The sequence below is a fragment of the Pararge aegeria genome, chromosome 18 (genome assembly GCF_905163445.1).
Source record: "Pararge aegeria chromosome 18, ilParAegt1.1, whole genome shotgun sequence".
NCBI lineage: Eukaryota > Metazoa > Arthropoda > Insecta > Lepidoptera > Nymphalidae > Pararge > Pararge aegeria.
Window position 1 is genome coordinate 7,211,790 of NC_053197.1, and position 21,763 is coordinate 7,233,552.

Here is a 21,763-nt window from a genome sequence, read left to right on the forward strand (position 1 = left end):
TATAAAATAAGTTTTTTATAGCTGTAACCTTAATTCCAAACCTAATCTCCAACAGTGATGCAGTTCCTGTAACTTCATTTGGCATGTTGGTAACCCAGGTTAGGTACAAGTTAGTTGACGGGCACATTTCAAAGCATTTAACATTATTTTCTGTCCACCGAGATACTGAACAGCCCTGTTGTTCAATAACATTTAACATAAGACGAGAGAAATAAGACGAATATGGTCAGCCTTGTTAACATAACCATAAACGATAAGGAGATATTATTATCTAGGTAATGGCAGCCGGTTGACAGTGACAGATGCGCACGTGAAACGGAGTGCATTCAAAAAGTTCGTGAAGCCGCCGCGAGTAGCGCTTGTGCGCCAGTCTTCTTGCAGCGGGCGCGCGGCCGGCTGCTTGTTGCAGTGCGCGGTGCGAACTAGGACACACGAGTTCGCGGTCATAGGCTCGAACGAACATCGAAATCGACGGTCAGTGCGGTGACCATGATGATGGACAACGGGGTGATAACAAATAACTATGAGTACACGGATGGGTACATGGAACAGGAGGAGGAGTGGGAACGCGAGGGTCTCCTAGACCCGGCTTGGGAGAAGCAACAGAAAAAGGTCAGTTTGAACAAATTGACACTGGCAACCGGAATACGAGATGCGATGTTTGATATTTCGCTCATTGCAATAAAAATAGCGGCCGTATCCTTATCACGGGCGTGACTCATGTTTATGGTGTTGGTGTATACCTATATTATTTTTTAATTTTTCCGGTAAATGCAAATATCTTTACTGAGATACCCCCGCTGAATTTCATCAAAAACATTCTTCTAATGAAAGGCTCGAAAATTAGTTGATTCAAAATAAATAATGAATCTATTTTTAGTTTGCTCCGTAGATATTAATGAAATCGATAATCAAATATTATTATTAATATTCCCCTTAGTTAATAATAAAAAATTAATAGTTTCTGAAAAATAAATCCGTAATTACATTTTTTTTTTTAATTAACTTGAGTCAAGTCGTGGAGTTAAATTTAAAAGACGCGCGCAAATCTTAAAATTTAAAGAAATCCCTAGTTTCCCGCCGCGAGTTGAAAGTAGATCGCGGCCGTGGACACTATTAAAAGATTCTTGAATCTGTTGGTGCGAGAGAGACGACTGCACGCCGCTTCCCACGAGCGGGAACGGGCCGGAGCGAGAGGAATCGAATTTCCGTTAGTCATGTCCTAAAATGGGTCCGACGCAGGCGCCGCTGAAAGCGCGGGCGTCCGACTTTACGTCATGAAACCCATGTTTCAGGGAAACGGTGAGCCTGATGTGTCTACGTGAAAATGCATCATTCGGATGCTATTTACGTGGAGGTCCGTAGACCTGTGACGAATGCTCTGACGCACCCCGTGAGCTCAGCTCGAAGAATGTCATTAACGAATTGCGAAAGCAAACTGTTTGTAGGGCTAGGATATTTTTGACAACCGTCCAGTACATCTCAGAATTGAATGAAATACTTTTCATTGTATAATAACAACGTAAATATTTCTTATCAGATTATGTTGATACCTTAATACAGCATTGTTGGATATAAAGCAATCTGAATTGCCAAATGATCTACTTTATAAGTGGTTGTATATCCATAACTTTCCTCTAAAATCGTACTTTTAGTAAACCATCGGAAACATGAAAAGTATGCTTAAAATACTATCCAATTCAATGAGTTAGATCTAGAAGCACGCTTACCTATAAAATAAATTTTCCAGTAGCATATTTATTGAAACAAATTTCACTATTTATGAAATCTTATTAAGAGGTACGACATTGATTGCCCATCATTAGATTTTTTGTTGGCAATGTCGTTACATGTTCACGCTATACTCAACGCAGGATAACGACCGGTGCACACAGAGTCACGCAAGAATCAGGATACAACCACAATATAAACAAAGAGCCTGCGACAACCGGGCCCGGTGCATTGGCCGTGCGTGCCAGTCGGGTCAATGTCGCGGTCGATTCCAACCAACTTGAGATGCATCTACGAAGAAGTCACCCAACCAGTCATATACTCTCATGCACTTTGAAAGCCGTCTTCCGCAAGGAGGTCACTAGTACAATATTTTCCTTATTGGACACCAGAAAACGTAGCCGCTGATAAATTCGTCAATTATGATTCATTAATTTTGTGGAATGTGCGGGTCACGTTCTCAAAAAGTAGGCTCACGATAATTTCTGTATTTTCTGATGAAAGCTCTATACTTTAAATGCAAAAAAGCTTTTGAATATCGTGATCGCTTCGATGAGTTAAAAATAAAATTAAAACATCACGAAGTACTCGTAAAAATACATGTTAGTTGAATGTTTATATTCTTTTAAGAGCCACATTCAGAGTTATAAATTAAAAGTAATATCGGCTTGTGCTAGAAATCAGCCGTGAAAGTGGTGAGGACGAGTCCGGAACTGCTACTAAAATTACTAATTTACATAAAACCATTACAACTCTCTCTATCAATGCTACCAACCAACATTATTACTTCAATAATATTCCTAGCAAATTGGTTACTAAAAAGTAATTTTTTAATGGTGTAATACTATTTTTACACGCGATTAAAATATTCATCTCTAATCTCCCATTGCTCTAGTATACTTTGTTATTTTTGTTGACATATATTTATATAACAGGACAAATCTTACGGTACCTTAAAGGTAAAAAGCCTCCTGCAGTAGACTATTTATGTCACGTTACAGCTTTGGTTTACTTCAACATAATGTTGGAGCTGATACCATAAAAGATATTCCGCTAACATTCCTAACTGGACATCATCTGGAAACTGTTTCTATAGTAGGAATGAAAAAATTAATTGAAATCAAATTGCTTTGGTTGCTACCTATAAAATAAATTTTCACCTTGGCATGCCATTCGCATAAATTTCCTGAATTCGAGGTCGTTGACTGACTGTGAGCATAACATACCAAAGAACTAATTCGTTATCGTCCTGCACAAAATTGATTACATCAACAATGGCTCACAAGCGCACTTTTATTTTAAAATAAATTACTTTGCCAAGATATTTGCATTCATGAAAAATAAAGGCACTGGTACACTCTCCCCTGTTAAAAAAGGAAAACAAAATTAGAACAGGTTTCGCCTCTCCTCGTTCGACTGCTATTTGACTAATTGTCGACGCAGTGTTATGCTGGTTACGCAACATTGACAGCTATTTTTTCCTTGTCGTCGTTAGGCCGTTCTTGGCTGACATCCAAATAATCCAAAACTCAGTCTTGCAATCTTCAAACTTCCATCATAAACTACATTGTAAAGGCAGACTATAAATCAAAAATAAGTTGCATTTTATCGACTCACACTTTCGATTTTAAATAGCCTTCTAAGCTGTTGTGGCGTATTGAGATACCAAAGTCGATACTTTAAATAATATTAGTAATTTATATTTTAGTTAATATATATTTTTTAGTTTACTGAGCTGACCTTGTCCAATCTATTTACGTTTGGCATTGCATGTTTACGTAAATATATATTAGTCCTCTAGAATTCTCTTTTTTTATGTATAGTTTGCAGAGTTACATAAATGTTTAAACAATAGCTAAAACGCTATTAACTGTTTTAATGCTATGACTTATTTCGGTATGATCCATTTTTACTTTCAAAACAACGAACGTTTCAATTCGAGCGATCGAATTGTAGAAACGGAAGTGATCAGTTACCTACCCATTTAGGTAATTGATCGCAATCAAAGGGTTCAATGAAACCACATCTACGGTGTCAAATGTTTATCAAGGTTTCCTGTTCACAACAACAGTATTTATACCAGTTCTATTTTAACAGCTTTGAATTTAATTCAAAGAGATCTGGCCAGAATTAGAAGTTTGCCATCGCTTTACTATCACAGTGATTTTTACTAAATCTTACGCTTCAAAATTAGAACGGAAGTTCACACCGCGGTTTACGTACGAACCTATGTATAAATTGATATCAATACAAGAAAATTTGTGTTTTTTGTTATTTTATTCGGAGCTTTTAAGTGACAGTCTATACGTTATGCATTACCAAGAAAAGCTTTTCTGTAAACATACTGCACTTTTCTAAACGTGTCACAAATGCTATACCTACCTTAGCTACCTATTGAGCGGTGGCCCCCATGCAACGACAACCTATACGTACAGATACAAAGTATAGCTGTACAGTCACCGAGCCACCCTAAGTTGTTGACCTTGAACATTGAACCCTGCGGTGATAGTGGAAATGAATTCACATTAACCTAGGTTAGAGAAACGTAACTTTCTAACTGCCAAGTTGTTAACAATTACATAAACAAATACAATATGTTAACTATATATAAGAATCGATGATCAATTTATTCTCTCTATATTACAATATATTTTAATAACCTAGGCGCTTTAAATTCATTTAAATTTGTTAATAAAGCAACTTTACGGGTATGCAGAAAATCGTGGTCTGTTTATCCCATATTTGATACCGGCACAGGGTACTTACTAGCTTACAAAAGTTACTAACGTACAATACGTATAGTTGTGTACTTTAAACAGGAATATACTAAAAATAATGGTGCCAATTATCTCCATATCTTACAACACAAAATTGGCATATATTAGATTATTAGTGCTCGTTTTCACTTTAATAGCTAGCTAGCCATTACAGTAAAAGGCGACAGCATTTTGTTTAGGACCTGTGAATTTAAGAGATGAATAGAAAACAACACAATATACACACTTTTAAATCCATATTTGTCTGGAATCAAGACCAGTACTCTAACTTGTCGAGCCATGAGTTACAGTGCATCGAATTTTTTTTTTTTTTAATTTAGCAAGAACTATTCTCGGGTGCTTTTCTGGAATAAAATGTATCCGTAGTCCGTCTTCAAGATATTCCATTCTGTCTGCGAACTCAGTACAGGTATGAGCTGTTCATAAGTGTGCATTTATACTGTATGGATTTATGTGAGACGGGTTCACAACGTCTACGGATCAATATATACTTCAACTCTAATAACATTGCGCTTCTTTAAAACCCACAAGCGAGTCACTAAGTCACTACACCGGACACATTCAAGTACTACCATGCCCACGTCACTTACATCACTTTAAAGTTTAAAGGATAGAGGCGCCATATATTCTGTTACCTGAGAGGATATTATCGGAGATTTTTTACTATCAACATTGCACTGCCTTTAACTGCAAGATGTAAAGGCTTTTTTAGGGATTTCTTAATTTCACCGCCTGTCTACTGACCGATAGGTTTTCCTCACCATTCCAACCACTTGTAGGACCAGATTCAATCAGTTCTCCGAGCTATGTGCCTCACTCACGCCCACTTATAGCTTCACATTCATAAAGTCCCAGTCCCAATAAGATCACTTTGATTTTTCTACGGATTTCCTCACATCCGATTTGATCACGTAGATATCCACGAAAAATTGTTCTGTGTGTTACACGCTGACCGAGTTTTCTTATTAGGTCAATTTTTTAGTCATAAATAGATTATACACGGGTAAACATTTTTTATTTGGTGCATGATTGATATTTGGTTATATTTAAGTTTAACACCATTTATAATCTCACATTTATATTTGAAAACTACGTGTCCTGTTTTTGAAAATATTGTTCATTGACAGCCTACTATAAAGATACCGGTTTTCTATGGACAATCCTAAGCATGTGGATATATTAAATTTTATAGACCCATCCTCTAACTTAATTTTATACTTTACTAAGAACAAGTTTTAACAAGTGTTCGATTTTACTAACGTTAATTTTGGACTTGATTGTTTATCTGACAATGCAATTACTGATGCACGTATTGGATAACAATTATTTTAGTGTTTTCTGATGGCTTTGGACCACAACATTATTTACAAAGTTTTGTGTCCCGCCGATTGCCACTGCAGCATTGTAACTCGTTGAGCTATTTTCTGGTCTACGTTCCTCTATTATTGAAATCATCGTACGTAAAATTTATACTTCCCTTGGGTTACATTTTTTTTTTATTTTTCACGGTCAGAGAAAATCAGAGGCATCAAAATGTCCACGAAAACGAAGTTCAATACATAAAAAACAGAAAACTATACCATCAAGATGAAGCCACTACGATGAAAATATGATGTAAATAATATTTAAACGAAAGACATTATGATATGAATATGAAGACCGTACCCATTGTTACTCATAAGCTCCTGTCTCATTATTCTTTGCCTTGTGTTGTATTTCTAAACAGAGATAGTGGCTTACCTGCCAGCCGCCTACTCACTGCACCCAGGTGTGTTGCGTATCTACCTCTCTTATCGTTACTCAATTCTGTGGGCTCAAGCCTCTATGCTCCATTAACATGCGGCAAACTTGTTTTGTGTATGTACTATTTTTGTTATTCACGTATTATTTAATACGTATAAGCACTATTGATACGTCAAATCTGTCTGTTTTAAGTAGCCCTACCAACGGTTCGGAAAGTAGATTCTACCGAGAAGAAGCCGCCACGAAATTCAGCTCTTAATGAAAAATTAATCTACCATCGCACCGGTTACACATTCTCAATGAACTCGGAAAAATTTGTTGAGCTATATTTATATGTATGTCTAGTAAGTTTTGCATAAACAAACAAACAATAATTATGAAGCAGCGAAAACTGTCTATAAAACTCTTCAAATCCTTAGACAAAACATCCGATGAAATCATAAACTTACGCTTTTATCAATTCAACGTAAAGAAAGCCAAATTATTGTGAAACTCCAACTAAATGAATGAAAACTTCCTTCATAAATTAAGCTGAAGAACATTTTGATCAATTTAAATTAAACTGGGAAAGCTATTTCTAAATCAAACATATATTAACGACATTATTTGATTGACTGACAAGAATAAAAGAAAGTGAGTTAAATCATGGGATTCTTTGATAAGATTTCATAGTATGAGTCGATATAAATATTACAAATCCATAGAAATATATAGTTCAAATCGGCATTGCAAGCCATCAGTTGCCAAAGTTTATTTCGGTGTCTGTCCTCCTTCCTACGCAAATTGCTTACACTCACTTGCTAGGAAGTATAATTAGAAAAACATTTTATAAGTAGGTACTATATTTACACCAACTGTTGTAACACCATCTAATACATAAATCGCTTTTAATTCACTCTGTTTATAAGGGATATAAGGAACTTTGAATCTATGATTTAAGGTAAGTCGACGATTTAATAGTCGTACCAAGTATTTATTGCAAATTGCAGTGAAGTTCTCTCTTGCCATCCTTATCGCACCCGAGTGTATCTCTGGCGATTATCTACTCGGATATACCCAGCAGCCGTTCAGTGCGAGGGGGACTTTCAAATAATTGTTTGAGGTCTGAACCCCACATTCGCGCCCGGTGCAGATAAAAGGGGGACAGTACGTTTCAAATGTAAACCCAGATGGTCTGTTTTTAGCAAAATCACCGGAACACAGGAACGTAAATTATTAATAGTATAAAAGACACGAGTTTCAAATAAACACTCAAACAGTGTTAGTCTTACAAATAAAGTAATTTTTTAGTAATGTTAGAATGGGAAAGTTTGTTTGTTTTTTTGTTCTTTCTCTACGCCTTAACTATGCAACCAATAAACTGGATTTTCGGCCTAGAGTTAGTTAAAAGGACGTAGAGTAAGATGCGTTTAAATGCGGACCAAGAATGCGAGCAACAGTTGAATTACTAGACCTTGCATATTAAAATAGAATGTTTAGATATTTCAATACATTGCCATCAATATATAATATACATTTTTCCGTATAATACATTGTGTTGGATAATTGGATTAACATTTAAAGCAGAGGTTAAAGTTATGGGTTTTGTCTTCGCACTCTGACTCTTTATTCCATACCACAGAATTAAGAACATACAGAAACTGTGTACTTGACTAATATTGAAGCATCAAAAACCACTCCACTTTAGAAGTGTTACTAGAACAGGTGGTTAGTCACTTTATACTATTTAGCAGTTGACAGTAATTATTTTACATCTAACGTTCTAAACTATTACCATAAAATGGGAAAAAATTTGTGAGCATGCAACACTCCGCAGGTGTGAAGTGACGTGCGCAGAGCGTTTTCATTATTTTCTGACACAATGCACTGCATGCAATAATAAGGGTTCTGCATGTTCTTCTCTGATAAATAATATATCTTACAATAACTGAAGACATCGCAATTTATTTACATTTTTACAACCTTTTATCAGTAAAGTTACCGAAGATCATATGTGCTTGAATTTATGCTTGAAGACATTTATATTAATTGGCTCCGAATTACGAGTGGGTAGCTGTCATGGCCATGTCAAGAGCGACGTGAGATTCCTGCGTGCATATTGTATCTTCTCATACCACTGTCCCTCTGTCATTAAAAGCAACACGGAATTCGAATTTAAATGTAGTACTTACCGACCTACTAAATTTGTATTATGTGTGTTGTAGCCTGTTTATTAATTTCATTTCTGACATAACAATGTTAAAAAATCAATCTGATCATAAATATCCAGATGACAGATTGATTTAACGAATACTATCCTTGTCTATTGGAAAAATAGTTAATGACACACTAGGCGAAAATCACAGTCAAACAGAACTTTCACAGTTTTGGAATTTAATTCCAAAAAAGAAAATTTTCTTCTTGCTACCTATCGATTTATTTCTTCATTTGCAAAATTAACGAATGTAAAAAGTAGAGTACCTACTAGGTTCTACTGAAATTTTAATTCGTAGTAATTGTAATAATGATTTTCGAACCACGAAACATTTTATGCTATTGAGTAAGAATCCTTTGAATATGAAGCCTTCAAAACTTCGCTAGTTATATATTTTGTCCCAGAAGCTTTTATGTGCCTAAAAAACGCCGTGACCTAATTTCAAACCCGTTTTTACCATCTTGTTTTGCCTCCGTTTCATTCATTGTGAGCCTTTTTGCTGCCATAATTTATAGAACCAGCTGTAATTTAAAATGAGTTCTATTTAGTTACGTTAACTTAGTCTAGGTATTTTAGCGATTTATCAAATCTGACAAAACTTTATACGTATGTACGCCTACTCATTATTATAATGTTTTTTTTAAATTTCTTATTCCTTATCGAAGTTGGGCTATCATTTATTTAAAGCTATCTAAATCTATGATGCAGCCATTTAGAATAAATACTATGGATACTTTTTTCTTTTTGTCTACTGATATGTCTGCTCGATTTTCGGCTTATATTTCAGTTTTTTTTTGTTTCTCAATTGTTTTGAGATCAATATTTTTTTGAGATAAATAATACGCAGTGACAAACGTTACCAGCTCTGCACGGCTAGCATGGGCAGGAGACAATCATCTCCCCGGGGAAAGGATAAAAATGTATCTTCTCCCACAGATTTATTAACTCTCAGAGCATTGGCGCACAAGTGGAAATAATTTTCAAATAAGATAGGTACGTGTAATAAATAAACGGTGGTAAACTTGTCCTACTCCATGTTCCCGTGCTTTAGCAGGTGGACACGTCAATTATATCCCCTGTCAGGGGATATAATCGGGGTATATAATTTTTGTCCCCTATCTATGCTAGCCCTGCTGTCTAGTTTACAAGGTCACGTTTGAAGGTCAAATTGGGTCACGGATTGCTCTGACATCAGCAAAAACATATTACATAAATAATTCACAGACACGTTCATACGCTAAGACATACATGTTTGTGACAGTGTGCTTGTGTATTTTGCCTTGTAGGTATGCTTATCATATTTCACAATTTAAAATTACCAGTATTATTTTAATATATCGTGGTTACAGATTATCCTCTAACAGTCGTTGACTCAGCGACGTGATATGGTCAGAGAGATTAGTGCTTTACAGTAGGTAGCTGTTCTTATCATGACTTCCATAACAGTGGAGCTACGTTTAAATGCATCCATGTGTACTGTATGGCCTTTTATTTACATACGAGATTACTTTTTAAGGGTTTCACGACAGCAAAGGTCGTAGCAGCAAGCTCATTGTGTTTATGTAGGGATGTCACCACTTATCTTTCCTCCTCTTAAATACCCAGTTTTCAGACAATCGAATATCTATAGAGCACATATTAATAGTATGAGTTTTTACTCAGTTTAGGTATCAGCGATTCAACCAAACATAGTATTAAGCTATGATTTCTGTCTGTCTATCACAATCCTGGTTTAATTTTGTATATGAAATAGATTTTTTTTTTGTATGTAATATACGGATACTCACTAAGTTTAAAATCATTTATCACAAAGATTAACACCCTTCTTAACTTTCCAACTCATGCAGAGCTTTTCAATGTATCGTCAATTCCAAGCTTTCAATAATCAAGACTATATATCTAAACCATCCCTAAAGAATCCTTCCAAATTCCAATTCGCTTTCCGTAATTTGGGCACAGCCCTATTGTATTCCAAATGCGACGCAAATAATATTATTACTGTTCACAGGATGCCTATATGTTTGGGCCTTCCGTTTAAACAGTGTGAGCCTATCGCACAATATTTGTAAACAGAATATATATATTTATTTACTTTAAAGCATGCAATTTACCTAGAAGTAACACAGCACCATTACTTTAGTTGCCTTCTTTTACGGGAAGTCCGACGAACTGGAAACAGTGTAAAGAGTGTGGTCTAGACAGACCGGCCTGGTTACACTGTCGTGACGATGTCGGCATTTATCAAGAGATCAAAGGCGTCGCACTACTTTATATATTCTCTATAATGTGCTTCTATACGGTATCGTACTAAACTCAGGAAAGCATTTATTATAATAAGTGTCGAGACATTTGGTCTCCTAAAACACGGTTCCTAAAACCCGTAGAAGAATCACTATTTTTATTAAAAACAAATTTATTTTTCATGTTGCTCATCCAACACAGTTGTTACCGCGCTGTGGTAACAAGGCCACACTATAATCTATATTGAGAATAAAGCTTGCATTTCTGGGTGTGGTTAGAAGCGTAGCAAGACTTGCTCCTATTTCAGGGCAAACAAATAATTTCAACTTTGCTGCAGCAATTTAGATTGTAATAATTATGACTAAATTATTGAGTAGAAATAGATATTTATAGCCATTTATAATAAATAGAGTATATATGAAGTATATTTCCGTCAGCAAAATGTAGGAAATAATATTTTCTGATACAACTATTTTTATTTACCCGAGTTAAAATTTAGCTTATTAAGGTAGGTAACGTTCAAAGCTAAAAGGTTTCTTTTTCGCACATTTTCTTTATTAATTGCTGATTAAACAAACGAGACTAATGGTTTCTTTTTTTTTTTAATTTTTTTATTCATTCCAATCGGACTATTAGTGTAGGTAGAAGTTGTCGCGAGTTGAAAAACCTTACATATGATAAAAACAACTAAAAATATGATTAAAAAAAACACGGACGAAGTCGCTAGCAACAGTTAGTATTATTATAAAGAACTGTAAAGTCGGTAGAAAATGCTAATTTTATATTTTTACTATTACTCTGTGGTCTTATTTTGCATTGATATTACACAATCGCACCCGATAGATTGTAATTTTAAATAGCTTAAGATCTAGCATTGAATTATTGTTTTGTTCCGGTTGGCAGGTATAATATAAGTCTTGGCAACAATCAGCTAGAGTACTATTTGAAAGGAGTTCACCTTTTTCTAATATTAGACAGCTAGCTATCAATGGCTCTGTTTTTCTTTAGATGCTTGATAGTAGGTATTCCTTATGTTGATATTGTGTACCAAACTTTAACAATAGATTATTTGAAAGGCGGCCGTCCAAATGGAAATAAATATAGTGGGCGTTTGGATACTTGGACCGTAAACTTGTTGTTTATTTTGAAACACGCTTAAATTTACACTAATTAGCAATACGTAAAACAATGTGAGTCGTTACTTGAATTTATACACAGATATTAACATAATAAGACTGTAAAATGACTTTTGCTAAGAGGCAGTAGGCGTTTATTTTCGTATTTGAGATAAAATTGAGAAAAACGGTTATGTTAAGTTGTTAAAGAGAATTAAACATGTTGATCACTTCTACAAAAATAGAATTATTGGTCGTTCAGTAAAGAATTTGTTTTATAAAAGAAATGCATAAAATGTCAAGCGACGAAAATAATATTCCAAGCATAAGTTTCAAGTGGATTTTTTTAAATATTTTATTCACTTTATTTAATTTATAGCTGGATTGAAAGCAAAGGGGTCTAAAATTTGAAGCGAGTAGGTGATTCATGTATTTTGAATACCAAGTTGTTTCAATGCTAGTCTAACCTTGCCTGTAACCTGAATATTTTAACATGTCGGAGAAGATAAGTAGGTACGTTACGTTAGGTACTCTGCTAAATAATACAAATCCATTTACTTTTCCCCTTAGCGTAAATAGAGATAATACATTAACTGAGTACAACAACCTTTGTAGGTACCTACGCCACATATTTGTAACTGGGTAATTCCTTAAATATTATCTTTTAAAGAAATATGGAAACACATTAATTACACACCTATTTCTTTGATTGCTTTATTTTATAAAATAAAATGATATTTTCCGATTCCTCGCGACTTCTTATATATATACATATATATATATATATATATATATATATATATATATATATATATATATATATATATGTGTATCCTTATGTATAAAATATTAATAGAGGTATGGGATAAGGTGTACGATAGTAAGATAATTAGTAGGAATTCCTCGATAATGGTTGTAGTAAAAAAAAAAAAAGTAAATCTCATTAATCCAAAGCGTTTAAAAGCCCCTATTTTGGAAAATCGGGGTAATATAAGTATATTTGGACAACACAATAACCATGTTTCTCGACTAGAATTTTAAATCATATTTTTATCAGCTAGAATTATCACCACATTATGGCATGGCCATTGTGAGTAATGTTATAGTATACCACAACCTTTTGAGCTTTGTGTAACAAAGCTTTCACAAGTATAGTCAGGCTCAGCCTTCGTCTTTGTTATTTGCCTAACAGCACTCCCTTTTGTTGTGTGTCTAATGTCACATTGTGTTTCAACGCCGTACATATCACTTAACCCAAGAATTAACCGTATATGGAGGAAACATTGTGTTCAAAACACTGTGACGACTCCATTTTGACGAGTAATTGGCAAATGAGGTCTTAATATGGATTCCTGTAAGCCGACAGACACGGATAAAAATTAATATATGAATCATACGAGTATTTTCCCATAATATTATATCAACTATAAGAACTCGACACTTATTACGTAGGTATATTATAAAAATACTTGTCCTGACTGACTGATCTGCCAAAGCCCAACTTAAAGGTTGGAGTCGGAAACCAGAAATTCTATAATAGAATTCTGTTAGAACCACCCTCCTTCCACTACCAAAATGGATTATAACTTCTAAGTTATATCAATCCATTATATAAGAATAGGAATATAGTCTTTTTTTATGATAAACAAGTACCTAATTACAAAATTGTTTTACTATTTTTTATAATACTAACCCGAACCCACGGGGGTTTTAAAAGTTTTTAGACAAGATTTTTGAAAATGATTTCTTAATTCACTTAAATTCAAAATACTTTTAATAAATAAAAATTACCTAAACCGTGCTGAACTTTACTGAACTATACAATTGTGCTATGGCGCCTTCTGTCTTCGCCTGTTGTGTCTACCTACGCGAAAATTTGCTCCCCACTGAACTGGATACCTCAGCCATCCAAGCCTGTTCCAGAATCCTAGCGGGCTCTCGGCATGGCGACCTTGTCACTTAGACCCGATTTCACAGTTGAAACTAAACACGATAATATATACAAGCTACACTCAGTTTACGTGTTGAGTAAGTTCTTGGCTGCCGGTTGAATATTTGAACGTAGTTTTACTAAACTTGATTTCCATAGCAAACAGTGAAATCAACTTTTATTGTGTTTCCTTTCAAACAACTAATGTAATTTGAAATGTCATAATTTGAATATACACCTGCTTCGAAACTAACATAGCCTGTCAAAAATGGGTTAGAATTACAAATACATCAGTCACCGGAAATGAACTAGATAGAAACAGTGTTAAGTCTAAACACCCGATTAACCCAATATTCGTTTAATTGAAACTAAATGTTGGTGAACCATGAATCTGTTCTATATAAGTGAACCGAAACGTACTAGATCATTGTTACTTTTCGACCGGAACGTTCTTCTAACCTCTTATTATTATAGATCTTACCTATTTGGCGCAAAGACTGTGTCTATTTAGATATACTTTTTTTTGTTGACAGCAATGTACCTACTTAAACTGCAGTGCCGCTAAGAAAAAATTAAGGAAAATTAACCATTTCCGATGTTCTAGTGTGACTTTATTACTAGATTATACCAACTGTTTATATTATCTTTGGTCTTTCTTTTTTGCTAAATTGCTCATCTTGCTCTTAACTTCATCCGCATACGTTTTTTTGATATTCTGTGGTTAAGCTCCACATCATCCTTTTGCACCGCGGTTGATTTTCATAATTAAACGAAACTTACTTTCGCAATTGAAATAACATTTTTTATCTATTAGGGGAGATTTTTTTTGGAATAAGAAAACATTTGCCTAGATTGTATAATCCTCTGCCTAAGAATTCATCATCATTGTCAAGTTTTTGAGAATACACATGTCTATAAATTGTATATAATAATATATATATTATACATATACGAGTATTTATATATTTTACATGTGTATATATATATATTTATATATATATATATATATATATATATGCATTGTATTTAATTTTTACTTGAGTTTTTGGCCAAACCTCATTAGTTGTTCTCGCACGTCCAAAGGTTTTCTGGTAGAAAATGCTTCAGCATTAAGTCCGCCTTTTGTCAACCATTTTTTTGGTTGTGCAATAAAGTGAAAAAAAAGCCCTCTGCAGCCCTTCTTTGTTCGGTACCTTTGGTACGAAAGGTTCGCATGGCTTAATCTTTCAATATATGATAATATGGCTATTAGTACAACATTGTAAAAAATATAGCCACCTGTGATTCCTAAGTTGATTTATCCACCGGGATGGAGAGCTTTTGAAGTTTGCCTTCTACACTTCAGACTGCTATCAAATAATCAGCAAGCGAAAAAGTGAAATTGCTATATCGAGTGTAGGTAATAGATACGTACGGACTACGGTATGATACGTAGGTAGGTACGCTTTCCACGCTAACTTCGCACGATTTAAACTCGCAATAAAAGCGAAAACAATAGAGGGCAGGCTCCGGTTACCGCAAAAAAGTTACCAGACGCAGGAAAGCTGAATACAGTTGAAACACCTCACTTATTACACCTTTCTACTTAAGTATTGTATTACTGATAAAGATAGTTTGGACTGTTCGACATAGGAGAGCTTTGATAAAAAGAAGATCAACCTTCAAATTTCTGACATCCTAGTAAACTTGTGAAATGATATCGGTATCTCTAAGATTGATTTCCCCTTGGATAAAAGTATTCTGTCATCCTCTTCCTAAACTATATAACTATATACAAGAAAATATTCTGTTGCCCCATTGCTGTATGAGAATATATAGCAATGTGCACCCTTTCGCTGTTATTATACGCGTTGGTGACAGAGACGAAATATTTATCTATCTCAAAAACAATTAATAATTTAATTCAAATCTATAATATTTTTTTAGAATCTACCTACTTGTATATTGTATATAAGTATGTAAGTAATTCTGAGATGTGCTCATTTATTTGACGTTTCCAGCAGTCTACAGTTACTTATTATAATGTATGTTATCATTAATAAAATTGTAAGTACTTTAAAACGTAATATTAATATATACAATGAATTTGATTAGATGAATATGTTAGTGTTTTGCAAATTAAGCTTAATATTCATTGCACATTACAGAATTTTGCAAAGTAACGCCTGTTTCTATCCAATATTATAAAAAACGACTAACAATAAAGTAGCTTTTCGATGCTCATATTCCAATCATGAAATGCGATCTAAAAAGTAGTCTCAAATATTTTCTTCAGGAAATCAAGGTTTACGTGAAACCTGCCAAACCATAGTGGTGTAGTAAAACGGGAGCTTCAATGCGTTAAAGCTTCATATCAATTACACAGACGCGTTTATCTGTTAATGTAATGTATAGAATAACATCAGACGTGTAAATGTTTTTGTCAAAATATCTCGAACGGTCGTCATGAACAGCTGCTGGTAATTGTGTACGAAAACCTTGAGTTAGATCATCAGCCACTAATCTCACATACCTAATGTATAACTAATTTGACTTTAAATACTAAGCGAAGATTACTGTGGTTACCTTTATATAAAAGGTTGAAATCGAAAGCCATCCGACATAAAAGGTTGAAATCGAAAGCCATCCGACGTATGCTCTAAGTGGAAATCAATTCAGAAATATTTAACTGTCCAGAAAACTATTAACAACATTGCAACGAAAGATCATCACATTTATCTCTGCAACTTTTAATTTGGAAAGTTTTGAATACTACTAGTCCGCCCACGTTTGTTTGATAAATAATTTATTTATCAGTTCCAGCGGACTGGATGTTGACTAGAAAAGCTCAGACATGAAAGTCAGAAATTAATAAAGGAAAGAGAGAAGATTTTTCAACACGTACCTACTCAAACCCGTTAAACTCGACAGTGCCGCTAAAGAAAATGTGTTGTGGATACAATGGTATAATATCGTGTGATATGCGGCAAAAAATTAATGAATACGTATAATGAGTAATTAACTAATACCATATTATTACAAATCTAAAAAACATTTTGAAACCAAACGGTTTCAAAATGTTTTTAAGAAAACCCTCAATTTATTTGGTTCGTTCTCGATAATAATTAACACTGTAACTCGAAGATATTTCTCAATTTTTTTTTCTATTTTCAATTATATACAAACCTAGTTAAAATACAACATATTATGAGGTATTCTACAAATTCGATTCTTTTAAAGTCTAAGGTAAAGCCACATATAAAAATTATCGACAAATATGAAGTTATGGTCGATAGCAAAATTGACTTGATAACAGTTACATATAAAATTACAAGTAGGTCATACACCCATTCTATTTTTACTAGCGGTGGACACATCCTAGGCATCAGGGTAAAAGTGCTCGCAAATGCCAAATTAAAAAAGTGTTTCAAAGGCCCATAGTATGACAGTGTGTCGTTGTTTATACATTTGTCAATTCGGAACGCTTGCTAAAGATTTGATCACACACGGGCTTATTTTTAGTTTGACGGCGAAGACATGGTGGGCTGCGCGCACGGATGTAGGTTTATTACGCATATTTATAAAAATGCCTGAGTAATAACCGTTCCGAAATACCCATGGAATCAAGATGAGGCTGCTGTGCTTAAGATTTTGGACGAAATTAGCGTTCTAAGAATTAAAATTATTGCCATAAGCTTATCATAATAATATGAACTTCTTAGGGTGCCGTCTCTTGCGATGGTTGGCAAACATTAGGGATATCTCTTATTAAGAGGAGAAGACTGCCCTTAATAACAATTTGGTGCTCGTTCCAAACTATTGTCGACGGACAAGCCTTCTTCTGGCTGCCACTTTGTCTTGTATGTTAAAAAAATTTCATACTTTTTGGTGCTATAATAGTATAGTACAACATATTATAATGATAAGTTAATCACACATCTAAAATCTCAGAATCCATCTAGCCAGAAACAAAACAATCGAAAAGATGATTTGTGACGCTTAAAATCAGTTTGAGTATTTCTTAAGATTTAAAATCCCATACTCTTACAAAATATATAATTTGTGGTTCCAAAAGTAGATTCAGCCATTAGTAGAACGTAAAATACCCACAATATATGACAGGGGTTTTCGTCTTTTGTTTAGCTTAACTGTTTTATTTCTAGCTGGTGATATGAGTTTCATCTGGAACTCAAAATACAGATGCTTCTGTTTAATAATAGCGAGTAGATGAAAATATCCCAGACAGCGGATTTACGCACCCACGCGAAAATCTATTACTATCTAGTTTAATACACCCATTACCTTATCTTTCTTCGGAAATGTTTCTTTGCCATTTTTAACATTAGCGACAAACGTGAGGAAAACATAATTATTATCCATCGAAGAAATTCTTATCTGCAGGACTTTTAACTACTAATTAAAAACACATTACTCTTTAAACCAAAAACTGTGGCAACGTGAGTACGTAAGCAAATTGCTCTTGCGCTTTGTTTTTTTTTTAACTTGTCTTTAACCCATTTTTTTTCTTTTCCAGGTATTAAACCACACACCGCACATTTTGAGTATAGAACTGAAAAATTATCAGATCGATGATTTCATCCTCAAATTCAGGTATTGAGAAAACTTTAATAAATATCAATGTGAAAATAAACTTTACAGTAAAAAGTACATTATATTAAGACAAGTGAGAAAAAATTGACTATAAATAGTTTCTACTTTTAAATCAAGCAAACGTGTTCAAATTCTATTCAAATTTTTGACGCAGTTATAGAATTGCATAGCCATAATACAGCCTTCGAATGAATGGCTTAAAATGAATTTCTTACACTGTAACAATGTTATTACGCTAGCAACATTTTGATAGAATACCTTATAAAAAGTAGTTCCAGTAAAAGGCGATGAAGCCGTTTAATAAATTAAAAAGTCGTGTAAAGTGGGCGGAACTCTACTTCTGGTATAATAATAATATCCATTCAAAACCTCAAATCATGTCAACAATTTGTTATCGTACGTTGATCCATATCAGTTTATAGTACGTTATCTTTAGATTCAGGCAGAACTCGGGCACACTTTTAATTTTTTAAGGTAGGCAAACTATATGATTACGTTAAAAAAATACCGTAGGTACCTGTTTTCTGTAAATTTTCCTATTACTTAGTTACTATTATATTTACGGTACTCCTATTTGATATTTTATACGTTATACATATTTCCGAGCGAATGGGGAGTTCTTTTTAACTTTGCTAATGAAAAGAAAATGCAAAATTTCTTTAGAAGTCACAATTCAAGACTTTGAAATGATATTTCACGTGACCTCCATTTTTGGGCTGCATTGCTTTCCGGATTTTTCTCATTACTTATGCACCTTCATTCGAAATTTCAAGATAGTAAGGCATGGGGAAGTACTCTTCCGGGTTTTGATAATCAGCCAATAAATATCAGTACTAAAATACCCTTTGGAATCCTTGTATTGCTTTTAGCTTGAAGATAAAAGAGGTACGCACAGACAATAAGTGATATTGAAAGGATTCCTTTTCTTGTTTGGAAATCTAGAAAGTAAATGAAAAACATAGATTCTTCACAGCTATTTCAAATTATGACGCTATCCATGAAAGATCTAACCAGTGCTGCTTTACTCCTTACCGTATATGTTTATAAATAACAAATATCTACTCATAGAATAAAAGTATGTCAGTTAACGGTCAATATATTATATTGTTTATAGAAATGATAGGTGGCTGGCGTTATCCCAAAACGGAATACCTTCGCAGGTGTGTCACTTGCTGATTAGCATTCTTACCGCAATCTAGTACAGTCGTGTACATCACCTACTACAATTTAGCACCTTTAACTGCTGTCCCGTTACTTGGCGCAAACATTTGGTGCACACCCTTTATGCACACAGTTGGTACGTTTACTTGGTGCACAGGCTTTGTATAAAAAGTGCTATTTTTCAATATACTTCAAACCATTTTTATACTCCAAGGCACAAGCCTTTTTGTCCATCTTCTCTCGCGTCGTTTATCGGTTCTTTGAGCTATGTGCTTCTATTTGACCTATATCGCTTCTGTCGGTATGTTACCAAATTCAAATAAAAAATCATGTTCAATGTGGCGCTGCTTTTCCAAAACATTGTCGGCTGAGTCTGCTAGTATATACAACCTGTGAATGAAAACCGAAATAATACTTCAGAGACTATATAAGTAAATTATTTACTGTATCTGAAATTAATCAGATACAGCCCTAACATGAAATGTAAAAGTAAAATCAAGCGACTGCTGTCACTTTATTAGGTACGCGTCGCATAGCGTAGGTACTAAGCACATGTCGGTCTTTTATCTCTAACAGGGTTGTAATAAGTAAACATTTAGAATATTTTGAATTAGTTTGTGTGGATAAATAAATATGCTTCTTTTGATTTAATAATTTTCCAGGGTGATTCCTTATGAACTATACTTATGCACTCTTCAACAGTATTTCGTTATTCTGTGACACGTTGTATAATAATAATCTATATAATAACTTATATAATAACTTATCTGGTTGAGTGTACTGTAAAATAATGCTTATTAATGAGACTAACCAGCATTAAATTAGTTTTCATTTGAATAAACATTGCCGAAATTGTTTACATTGCGATATGTAATACGCAAATGTACGCAAAGGCTTGTAGACAGTCACTATTGTTATAATGATGTCATATATTCGCTATGCATACAATTTGGTAATTGCTTAAACTATTTGTTCTTCCTAAATCTTTATACAGTTGTTTGTTTTTCGTACTTTTACTTTGGAATATTTACTTTAAGTTAGTTACCATACCTACTAATTGCTATATGACTTTATATGAATCGTAATACTTACAGGTGTTTTAGTTTAAAATACAGTTGATAATGTGAGGATTGTGATAACAAGCCAACAGCACGTTTGGTTCCCTCTAAGCTTTTGTTGAAGTTTACGATTGTATCAGCATCGTCTCACAATATACAATATACGCATTTTGGATGTACTCATCAAAAGTATCTTCTAGTAATTATTTGAATAAAACATATTTACTTTGATCTTTCAAAAAGGGTTATTAAAATCCATTTATTTTTGTATTACTTTTTTTTAAATGCCATAATTTATTAATAACTTATGTAATTCCAATTGTTTAAAACGGTAAGCAACGTTTAAAATCACCACCTCAATTACCACCCACTGATAGTTACCATCCGTCCACATGATCGTCGATTGTCTTGTCATTCTGTCTTGCATGTCGTATTAATTTCAACTACCTTCATGTTAACGAATCTGTAAACAATGAGGAGCTTTTTGCTATTGAATTTGAATGAATATTTAATGTGAAAACTTCTGGGATCTACAATTTGAACCATTTCTACCCACGTTACGAAATAATACAACTCTGGTAAAAATCTAAAATGATAACGTTGCGGTTAACACATATCAATCAGTACTGCATTATCGCATATTTCTGAAATCACGGCTACTAAATCGACCGCATTATAAAAAAAGAATTGTATTCGCATATTATCAAAAAAAATCTTTTCATCTACATTATAACATAATGGAATATTTAAGCTAGTATACGCAAGAAGAATGTTTTATTTTTAAGCAGGCAGCACAGCTTTCGGTTTCGCTTAGCAAGAAAAAATAGTGATTACTAAAGTGTAATATGTTGATGTCAAATAAGAGCTAACTGCTGAGATTATGCCTTATACTTAAGGAACCGACGGTGAAGTCACTACAAACATACATAATAAAGTAAGCATAAGGTAGGGCTACTTAAAAAATATTATCTTTTAATCGAAAACTAACCTACATAAATGTGAATAGTAAGATGAACTTGGTCCCATTCACAAATTAATGCAGAACCAAATATTTTTTCTCCTAATAAATATTCATATCGGCAGCAAATTCTCGCTAAACATATGTTAATACCCAGTTTCTATATTTATAGCATGTAAAGCTTTAAATATGAATTTTATAACTTTCTAAATACGCCGTGCCTCAGCCATTAAATCGTTTATCTATCTCTATATCTTTAGGTACT

At 33.9% G+C, this 21,763-nt stretch overlaps 1 protein-coding gene across 5 annotated transcripts in view; it reads left to right on the plus strand.

Moving 5' to 3' along the window:
* The first annotated feature begins 363 nt into the window (after positions 1 to 363).
* Positions 364 to 21,763, plus strand: part of LOC120631687 (alpha-actinin, sarcomeric) — a 52,887-nt gene continuing 31,487 nt past the window's right edge. For 4 of the 5 annotated variants that reach the window (XM_039901358.1, XM_039901361.1, XM_039901359.1 and 1 more), the window contains exon 1: positions 365 to 612. In XM_039901358.1, coding sequence (XP_039757292.1) covers positions 490 to 612 — 123 coding nt within the window. In that variant the 5' untranslated portion in view covers positions 365 to 489. Of the gene's footprint in view, positions 613 to 21,763 lie in introns of all 5 variants that reach the window. The other variant, XM_039901362.1, reaches the window with a different exon arrangement.